The 10,954-nt window shown below is 38.6% G+C and overlaps 1 protein-coding gene across 1 annotated transcript in view; it reads left to right on the top strand.

The window, feature by feature from the left end:
* The window catches only part of LOC109995422 (unconventional myosin-VIIa), a 31,141-nt gene extending 22,749 nt beyond the window's left edge, over positions 1-8,392 (top strand). Inside the window, exons 38-50 of the mRNA XM_020649151.3 lie at positions 215-324; positions 688-842; positions 1,565-1,718; positions 1,817-1,972; positions 2,879-2,984; positions 4,388-4,501; positions 4,743-4,830; positions 4,916-5,022; positions 5,120-5,305; positions 5,402-5,518; positions 5,611-5,694; positions 6,266-6,385; positions 7,263-8,392. Of these exons, the coding sequence (XP_020504807.2) occupies positions 215-324; positions 688-842; positions 1,565-1,718; positions 1,817-1,972; positions 2,879-2,984; positions 4,388-4,501; positions 4,743-4,830; positions 4,916-5,022; positions 5,120-5,305; positions 5,402-5,518; positions 5,611-5,694; positions 6,266-6,385; positions 7,263-7,358 (1,593 nt within the window). The 3' untranslated portion in view covers positions 7,359-8,392. The remainder of the gene's footprint in view (positions 1-214; positions 325-687; positions 843-1,564; positions 1,719-1,816; positions 1,973-2,878; positions 2,985-4,387; positions 4,502-4,742; positions 4,831-4,915; positions 5,023-5,119; positions 5,306-5,401; positions 5,519-5,610; positions 5,695-6,265; positions 6,386-7,262) is intronic.
* Positions 8,393-10,954: the final 2,562 nt, after the last annotated feature.

Genomic DNA, 10,954 nt, shown 5'->3' with positions numbered 1-10,954 from the left:
TGTAGCCGTTGCCGTGGTGGTTGGTGTGTGCGCCCCATGTACGGAGGCTATGGTCCTCCAAGCGGGTGGCCCAGGTTCGAGTCTGACCTGTGGCTCCTTTCCTGCATGTCATTCCCCGCACTCTCTGTGTGCGGGGAATCTGTGTTTGCAGCAGTGTGCGACAGTAACATCTCCCTCTTGTGGTGTAACTGATGAACTGCTTCTGACCAAACAGGACCTGCTCAGTCCAGGCACAAGGAAACCTTCCTCAACACAGAACATTTCTCAGAGAGAGGAAACAGTGGCTCCTGCCTCCCTCAAAGAGTTTGCACTGGAGAACTTCAGGTAAAAATATAATAAGAGTCTTTTTACATATTTAACAGTCGCCCAACTATTTATTTGGTGTAATGTATAATGTGGAATTGAAGAGGACTCTTGTGTATGTGTAGACTGCTGTGTGTTTCTGAGTGTCTCTTGTTGTTTATTGTTTCATTGTCTAATGATTGCTGCTGTTTGTGGCACTGTTGTTCATGACAAACCCTCAGGGTCAATAAAGTTTATCCTTATCTTCATCCAACAGTCATTTTGACCGAAGATTTTGTAGGCAGTGTCTTTAGCGCTCCAGAGTAAAGTTGAACTATAATATCATGCACCTTTAGTTAACTTTAAATGAAATCAAGAATATTTGGTGTGCCCTCCTCCTCACAGGCCTACAGGTAAAGATGTCGGACGACAGGGTGCCTCCAGAGTGGTCAGCAGGGAGAAGCTGTGGGCTTGTTCTAAAGAGCTTCTCAAACAGCCGCTGATGAAGAACCTGGCCCGCCACTCTGACCTCAGCAACATGGCATGCAACGCCTTCACTGATATCCTTTAAAACACATGTTCCATACACATCCTAGTTATGGTTACCGCTCTTTTGTGTTGCAAAACACACCTTTCACACCTTTAAACTTAATGTTTTGTTTTTCTTAACGTGGAGAGTTTTTCCAAATATCAAACTGCCTGTAATCTATACTCTTTAAAGTAAGTTGTTTCTTTCAGCAGATTCACATTTAGATTCGCTCTATTTCCCTCAAGGGGAATATTGATAAAACAATATAAAAGGACAACTTAAAATAATTTGATTTTCTATCAAGTGGCAACATGCAAGTGCAATGTGGAGGTGTGCAAATGAGCAATAGTAGGGCAAGTGAAAAAACCTGGGTGCTAATTGCCTTTAAGCATATTAATTGCACTTGGGATGAAGGAGATCGGGAGTCTTAGAGTCTTCCACACCAAATGCCCTAAAACCACAGGCTGAGGTAAAAAGCTCAAACTCCTTCTAAAGTGGATGATTCTGGCAGTCCAGTATTGTATAAGCCCTAATAAAGACCTGCCTGTTATTGATGTCCAGAAGTCAATAGCCTGACACCTCCCTGAAATATTGCTGGCTATTTAGACAAGACGTTCAGGTCTATTCTTATTGGACAAGTTTAGGTTTCCAGAGACGATGCAATAATACAATAACTTAAAATAAATGTGTCTAGAACAGATAAAGGGACTTTGTTGGACCCTGCCTATTGTTTTCTTTAACCTTTGCTGCTACCTATCCTGAAGTACATGGGCGACTACCCCATCAAACAAGCTCGCAGTCCTCTGGAGCTGATCGACCAGATCTTTGGTCCAGCCACGAAGCATGAAGCTCTGCAGGACGAGATCTACTGCCAGATCATGAAACAGATGACAGGAAATAACAACAGGTACTGCCACAGACTCGAATTACCACATTTAAAAAATAAAATAAAATCACACTAAAACAGATGCCAACATTCCCAATCCTCTTTGCGTTGTTCCTCAGGTTGAGTTTGGAGCGTGGCTGGCAGCTGATGTGGCTGTGTACTGGCCTGTTCCCGCCCACTCACAGTTTGATGAGACACACTCAGCGCTTCATGGAGTCTCGACCCAGAGAACATCTGTCTTTCGACTGTCTGCAGAGGCTGAATGGGATGCTCAGGTCATTATGGACTTTAATACAGAAATCAAACTTAAGACATAACAAGATACGGTGATATAAATAAATCTTATTTACATCAGTAAATAAATCTTATTTACTGATGTAAATAAATCTTATGTACATCAGGTAGCAGAATAGGTACATAACTACATAAGTACATAAGTTACTCAATGAACCAGTGACTGTATATAGAGATGGACAACACATCTCCATCTCCTCCTGTAGTACAAAAATGAAGCTAAATATCCTCAGAGATTGGTGCTGACATACAGCACTGATGACATCATGTGGAGCCAGAGTCAGGCAAAGGGGTTACCTGGTGGAGCCGCAGTATTGAGATCTCACCCCTTATCTTAACCTCAACATTTAAACGACAAAGATCCCTCAGATCAGAGAAGAACTAACTGTGATGACAGGAAGAGGAGAAATGTATCTGCCTGTATTTCAATTATGAAGTTTGACCCATGTCCTATAGTCAACATAGAGGAGGCAGGGTTTATGGCCTATACTGCAGCCAGTCAGCAGAGGGAGCTCCAAATGTTTTGACTTCACTTTTTGGGAGCTGTCATGTCGGCCATCTTTTATTCAGTGTATGATATAAAGTAAGGGAACTTTGTAAACAGGTGTAAGGTACAAATGAAGCTGATGAACTAACAGTTTATGATAATTAGATTTGTATTTTTGTTCTTTGTATTATGTTAAATGATACACTCACAACATAGTATTAACCTTTTTAATTTCCTCTATTAATTAAATGATATAAATGATGGGTTTAAAATCAATGATCTTGATTTTTACCTCAGATCTCAGTTTGGGTTCAAGCTTTGTTTCCATAAAAGTAGAAAAGAGTGAAAGAGTGTTTATGTGTGTTCTCAATACATGAACCTGAGTGCTTTTTACCTGCAGTAAGGATCCCAGGAAGCTTCCTCCTCACATGGTTGAAGTGGACGCCATCCAGCAGAACAGCACGCAGATCTTCCACAAAGTCCACTTTCCAAATGATACAGACGACGTAAGAAACTATTTCATCAGCCACTTTAATGAAGTGTGCCTTTGTGTAAAGACTGCTGATTATACACTGAGTGACTTTCTGTTTCTTTTGATTCGTTCTTTTTTCTTTTATCCAGCCTTGAACAGAGAAACACAAGCTAACACTATTTCAACTATATATATATTTTTAGCTTCCAAATCTTTTTCAATGTTTAACACTCTGTTAGAGAGTTTGGGGAATTGCGCTCATTTTAATTCAAGAAACATTGTTACCATCTTGTGTTCTTGTTTAATATGAAATACTGTAGCAGCTGATTTGATTGACTTAACAAATACATAGTGAGGAACAATTATCCCTAGTACTGTCCAAGGTTTAAAAAAATCCACCTGCCAGAACTGTATGGTTTTTAAGCCACACAAAACCTAGGTGTAAAAATGGAGTTTGGTTGATACTTTATCTTTCCCATGCTGCTTCTGGCCTCTGTGAGGTTGTCAGATAAACACACAATAATTATTAACTCACCTTGGAAGAGCAGGCAGGTGGATTTATAGCTTCCTCAGATAGAGCCAGGCTCACGTTTTCTCTGTTTTTCTTTATGCTAATGTATGATCTATTGGCTGGAGTTTTAGTATTTACAGTAGAGTCATTGCTTTCTTCACATATTTTTATTATATAGAAAACCTTTCTTTAATTAAATACAGAAACTATAAAAAAAATGGACGTATCCTCTTTGTTTCAATCCGATGCACAGGAGGCTTTAACCTGCATTCTTTTTTTTATGGCCAGCAGAGGGTGCGACACTGTTTGCAAAAATGTTTTGACTTTACTTGCTTTATTACCTAATCCAACATCAACATTAAAAACAGGGCATGTTTCAGGATGTGGCTGCCTGTGATTGACAAATTGCTACCACAGTGACCTCTAAACCAGGATAGAGATGCAATTATACACATTCATTCTCTCTTCCACATCTGGCTGCAAAATCACAAGATCAACAATGTGTCATTTCCTTGAAAAAATGTAGTGCAAGAACCACCAGGGGACATCAATCGGCACAGATGTTTACTTCTGTCATACAGTCTTCAGTTAGAAATCAAATAGAGAGTCCCAGTGCAGACCATAATATGGAAGTTGTTCTGGTCCCGAGCACTGCTGAGGTGCCCTTGAGCAATGCACCAAACCCCCAACTTCTTTGGTGCGCTCTTTGCTTAGCAGCTTGTAGCAGCCCCACTCTGACATCTCTCCACCAATGCATGTCCACAGGTCCTGTTTGTGCATGCGTGTGATTCGGCCTGTGGGTGTGAGAAGCATGCCCCTATAAACAACAAAACCCGAATTTCCCCTCTGGGATTAATAAAGGATATCAAAATAAAAATTAGATTCTATCCTGGGTGTCTGACTCATCATCCGTTTCTTTCATGCAGATATTTGAGGTGACATCGACAACCACAATCAAAGAGCTGTGCGGCACCATTGCCTCTCTGCTCAGACTGAGCTCAGCTGAAGGATACGGCCTGTACCTGAAAACACAACAGCAGGTGAGGTTCAGTAACTTCAAAATGAATACATTATGAAATATATGACATCTGTTCAAACCTTACATTACATTGTGATGTGACAGGAACAAAAGGTGGATTTTAATATATGTCAGTCATTTGACTGATTTTGAAGAGACGTTTAAGACAATGAAGTCGTACATTTTAATATCTTGTCTGCCCGGACTAGAATACACAGGGCCATGCTTCTCTTCTGTTTGACATGTGTGCTTTTAATTCTAAGGTCACGAGCATTGAAGAGGAGAAATATTTCTTTGACAGTTTAAGGCAAACATCAGACACTCCAAAGAAAGCAAGAAAAGGGAAAGAAGGTATGAATCATGGTAACAACTCTTTTTATTCATGTCAATGATACTTTGTAATACATACATTTGTAATTTGAATATTGCTTCCCAGGCGCTCCGACCAACACGCCCTACCTGGTGATCTTTAGGAGGAAGCTGTGGTTCAATGTGACTCCGGGGAAAGACCTGATTGCAGACCTCACCTTCCATTTCCCACAGGTATTCAACCAAACACTCTCTTCATTCTCATATATTTCACTCGTTTTAGAAATGCACCATCGTGATGATACATGACTTCTGTTTTACCTCCATATAGGAACAGCCAAAGTACCTGCGGGGATACCACAACTGCACCAAAGAGGACATGATCACTCTGGCTGGGCTTCTCTTCAGAACTCAGGTGGATTCAGACAGGTCGCAGTTCGTCATGATCCCGAAAATGTTGAAGAGTCTGGTTCCTGCTGACCAGATAAAGCTCATGTCACCTGAAGAATGGAAGAAGGTACAAAAAAAAGATGGATTAGAAGCCGGGTGGTAACTATTTGTGTTAAGTGTAATGGATGTCCATTGATTGTTTTCTCTGTTTTTTTATTTGCAGCACATCATCTCCTCCTACAACAAGCAGAGCGGCATCACAGTTGATGAGGCCAAAATCGCTTTTCTGAAAGTCATTTCAAGCTGGCCCACCTTCGGCTGCGCCTTCTTCGAAGTCAAAGTGAGTCATAAGGACAAAATGAGAGTGAAGAAAGTCGGTAACAATTTTAGGAAAAGTGATTACTCAGGTTATAATCTAATTTGACTTTGCAGCAAACATGTGAATCCAGCTACCCAAACACGGTTCTGATCGTCGTCAGCAAGCAAGGTGTGAGCCTAATAGACCCAAAGACAAAGGTATGTACCACGTTAAGCCTGAGGATACAAACTCTAATAACTAGAGCTTGACCCATATAGCGTTTGGCCGATATGGCTAATCATTGGTATCTCAGTTTCAGCATATTTATTTTCATGTTTTTTGTTTTTTTTCCCAATTAATTTAATTCAGAAACCAATGCTGGAATATTTTCATTATGTAGTTTGTTCTGCAGGAGATGCTCTTAAAATTAATGTTACTTATTATATTCCAATCGTTTTTGTTAAGAAAGACCCATAATAAGTCCTTTTGTTTAGTCCATTGACACTAAATTGTTGCACAATCCAGATAGAACAGATGTATGTTTTTCATTTAATCTTAAACATTCTCTGTGTCTGCAACCACATTGCTGTCTCAATGGATGTTTCCTCTCAAATACCAAGAATAGTCTCAAAAATCTAAAACCAGCCTGCTATAATATACATAATGCCATGTTGTTGTGTGATAGTGAAGTATTCATAGTCAGGACATTTTCAAAGTCTCATAACTGTGTTTATTTGTAAGAAACAATGATAGCTTCATTTGAAATTAATGAGGCTGTGAACCTTTCAGGAGCTGCTGGTCATGCACCAGTATAACCGCATCACGGACTATTACAGCAAAGGAGTGTCCTTCCAGATGACCATTCGCACGCTGGTGAAGAGCATCACCTTCACCTGTGAAACCCCACAGGTGAGTGCCTTTCTGTCTAGTTACATTTATAGAGTCCAAATATTCCCTGCAGCAGAAGAGTCTGAAGTCATCATAGAACCTTTAAAAACATTGCATATGTCTTTGAGTTCGCTGATTGAAAAATATTTCATTTAAGAACAACTTGTTTTTTAAACCATGGATGTTCAAACTCCCCTCCCTCTGAGGCGCCTTCCTTTTCTCTTTGGCCAACCCTGACTTCTTTGCCTTTGTTGATGTTGTTGTTGCCAACATCTTCAATTCTTGACATAATTTACCATCCAAGAGATGCACCTGAAACATAATAGCATTCTGAATTTCTGAAATATATTAGGAAAAGAAAATTACGAGAAAGTGGCCGATGTAAACTTTACTGGGAGATGTGAAAGCAATAACGATGATTTAGGGAGACATGAATGGCAACAAAATGATACAAATACCATGATTAAGTATCAGATATAATGCTGACTTTTTCACCTTAAATACCTGTTGAATCTAATTCAATAAACCCATTTTTCAACCCCATTTTACTATATTATCTGCCACAAAATATCCTTAAATAACACATTGCCACAATCCAGTCAATATTCCTATTCAAATATCTGTAACAATATGATTGTTTTTCTTGCTTATCATTTTAAAATTTACAAAAGTATTCATGAAAATCACATTCTTGTGAGTGATAGACAATCCCCTTTTTTAATGGGCCCTACAAAGGTCATATGGTGCATGCCTTCTGCCCCCTAATGGATTATCTGTGTACTGCATGTATCTGGTTGTATTCCTAAAGTTTTTCAGGAAAGCAAATAATCTCAGTGAAGATGCAGAGTTGTTCATGAAATGTGCTCTACATGCTATTTTGTTCCTTTTTTTTTTTTAGGCCAAAACGATGGAGGACCTCCTCAGATCGTACGTCATCATGTACGAGAGGCAGAGGGAGACTTTTCAACACAGGGCCAGCATGATTTTCTTTTGAGGCTTGAATGGTAAAGAATAGACTGACCTTAGGTGTAATTCTTATCAAATCTGTGTTTGCACAATAAAATACTTATAAACTTTGAATTACAAACTCTCCTTAATACAGAGCATTTCTACAGAAGAAAATAGTTTTGACTGATTTGGTTTTTATCATTTACTTGTGCCTTTTTTGAAACTGTTGAGTGTCTAGCAAAAAAAACATTTCATACGTTCCTTTTTAACGTGTAGTCAGTCGTCTCTCATCCAGGAGGTCAGGGGTTCGATCCCCAGCTCCTGCAGGTATGTGTCCAATGTGTCGTCCAGCAAGACACTAAACCAAAAGTTGCTCCTCCTGCTTTGTCTTGTGAATGTGTATACAAGGATTAGTTGGGACATTCTCCACTTGTCCTGCAGGTTATCTCGCAGCAGTACAATTAGATTTTGATTATTAGCCTCACATTTATAGTTTGATTTCATTTGAGCAGGCTATAATACTTAATTTGTTGTTCAATAGATAGAAATCTGCAGTCTGGAAAACTAGACCGTTCAATTTAAAGTCACAAAATTGCCAGATTTGAGTGTTTATAATAAGAATTGACATTTGAAAACCCTTGACAACGGATTGGTTCTTTTAAAGGTTTGCTCTTATCTATGTTAAGTATTTTTGAGTAGTAATGGGATATGAGGTGTGCAGTGAATTATAGGCCTCACTTAAACAGCATTGTACTGAACTGTAACTACACACCTTCAATAATCGGTTGGCCCAAACCAAATAATATACTTAACAAGTTTAGTCCTTGGTAATATATGGGAAGTGATATCAAGTAATCCATGTGAATGTGTTTAGAAATGTTTCATGTAGCCCCATTGTAAAGTGTGGGGGAACCTTTATCATGTGCAATTGTTTGAATGTGAATATGGAAAAGGTGTAGAAAATTCTGTGTAGAAAAGAAACTCGTGGAAATTGAAAAAGTACTTTATTTAGAAAAAAAATACAAGTTCAGTGGAAAATAAAGAATCCTCTACATGTTGTGCAAAAACATGCTCACAAAATATTGTACATTTTAATCCACTTCTTTTGTCTGGCATTGTGAGTGTATCTCAACTTTAAACATCTAGATAATATGTACACGGCCCTGTGTCCACCTAGTGGGTTTTTCGGCAGAAACGTAAGTGTACGTAAGTGTTGTCTCCATGACAACAGTTTTTTTTGAAAACGGTCGACACTGCTCTGTTACTTTTTACTTTGTGTTTTATATTTGTGATAATTTTTCCCTTCAATATGAGCGTCCAACGGAGGATACTTGCCCTCCTATTGTGGGAGTGACACACGCCATTATTCGCTAAAAAAAAAAAAAACACAGCAAAAACGTTGAAATCACTCTCTCGAAATCTACAGGATATTTAAAGGTAGCACGTCTTGTGTTTATCCCGGATGTCCGCTGTCGCACGGGAAGTGACGATTCTTTCGACCAATCAACAGACAGCAGTGAGTCTAACTCCACCTTTCAGAGTCGGATCGATTCTCTAGGTCCCCCCAACAGAGGAGTAGCAAAGTACAGTCATCCCAAACTATATGGTAATGTCTATTTATACAGTAATGTCTATTTATACAGGGGGTGATTTCCGTGACAGTAATCTGTTCAGGAAAGTGAATTCGCCACAAGTAAACAAAGAAATAAGTCAAGTGGAGAATTTTCACAACAGATATTTGACATATGTTGGCAGGAAAATAACATACATTTGTTAGGCCTGTTAATAACATCAGTTATAGCTGAGCTGTGCATCCAGGCAGAGAGGTTCTAGTGCTTTATTGACATGTTATTAATGTTAGAAGTTTGCCTGCTATGAATAAGGCGTTTTATGAACTAAGGGGACGAATTGAAATTAAAATTAATATTAAGCCTACATGATATGATTCTTTGAGTGATACAGTGTCAAAATCAACACATTTTAAGTTACATTTCAGCAGATATTATTACTGTTAGGTCTTAGAACTTTAAGTTAAAGGAGACTTCACTTATTTCACTATTGAATGTGGTTAAACCAATCTTTCCCTAATTATGGTTAACCCTTTGAAGAAGTGTGATGGTGACTAAGAGAACCGAGAGAGAAAGAAAACTGTATCAGCTGACATGTATTATTGTAAAAGTTGAGTTCTGTGTTTGGTTATCAGTTGTAGCTAAAACTAATTCCTTTCTTGATTTCTGTTCATAATTTATTTTTTAAACTGATAGAGTTAATATCAAACTAATGTTGAAATAAAAACCCATATTTTCTCTTAAAAAATACCTTTTGCTGACTTTATTTTTATCATGTTAGAAGTAGTTAGAAGTATTAAGGAAAACTGTACATCTGCAAAAAATAAACAAATTATTAAAGCCAAAAACAGTGTCTGAGTTTTTGTCACATTTTGTTTATAATTTGTGAATCTCTGATTTCTTGTGAAAGTAAATGACTACTGCCACTTGTCATCATTGTTATCTGCTACGGTTCTATTTTCTACTCAAGCTGGAGAGCCAACACCGCACATTTTCCATCTGACATTTGATAGATGGTCCTGCAAGTACATCAGACTGCTGCTTTAGTATCAATCACCCTTTTCCTTATAACACAACTCACATTTCAAACCTGAAATGATGTCACAAACTCTGTGTGTGAGTGTGTGTGTTTACGTGTGGAGACGTGTGTAGTAGTGTAATGTAGTAGACTGCTTATACAACCCTCCTCATTGCCTGTCAAGACTATTGCTCTGTTACCATGGAAACCATGTGACCAAAAAAATCAGGTTACCATGGGCAGGTGTATATGAGGTGCAGAATGATGGTTTGTGCCTCAGTCTGTTTCCTGATGCAATCCGACTGCAAGGAGAGCAGAGGTTTGACAGACAAAGACCCTGAAACAGTGTTATAGCTCTGTGTCCTCATCTGAACCACTGAAATTACTTTTTTATTATGACTGAATAAACACGTTTTCTGTTTCACAAAATACAAACAGCTTGCTGGCTGTCAGCTCACTGTCAGGGCTACAGTTTATTTATTTTTATGCAAAATAAATGTTTTCCATTTTGAAACGGTAGAGTGGAATGTAAAATTAAGATGTAGGCCAAACAGTTGATCTGTGTGTATGTGTGTTTTGTGTATGGTGTCCTACAAGAAGGCAAAGGCATTTTGATGCACTGCACCAAATTTGGAACAAAAGACCTTATAGCCTAGACCACATCACTATCCTCCCACCTGCACCTCCCCCCTCAGCCCCCCCACCCCCTGCAACTTGTATTTCAAGACTGAAAACAGCACAGTGAGACTACAGCCCTACCTATGCATGAACAGACACACAGCATGTGCATATACTGTATGTAGACTACTGTACATGCATACTGTACATACTTTAATTGTAACATGTAATATACGCACTGCATGAGAAATAGGCAATCAACAAAAGTATATATGTATATATTTGTATAATTACTAGTAAAGGAACAAACCCACACACACACACATAGCATATATCTACATATAGGCTGTATATAGGCTATATAACGAATTATTTATATATTTATAAACGCACATTAACACACACATGCATACCAGAACACTCGTAACAGTAACAATA

The sequence above is a fragment of the Labrus bergylta genome, chromosome 4 (genome assembly GCF_963930695.1).
Source record: "Labrus bergylta chromosome 4, fLabBer1.1, whole genome shotgun sequence".
NCBI lineage: Eukaryota > Metazoa > Chordata > Actinopteri > Labriformes > Labridae > Labrus > Labrus bergylta.
The sequence above is the reverse complement of the archived record's forward strand: the minus strand, read 5'-3'. Positions and strand labels throughout refer to the sequence as shown.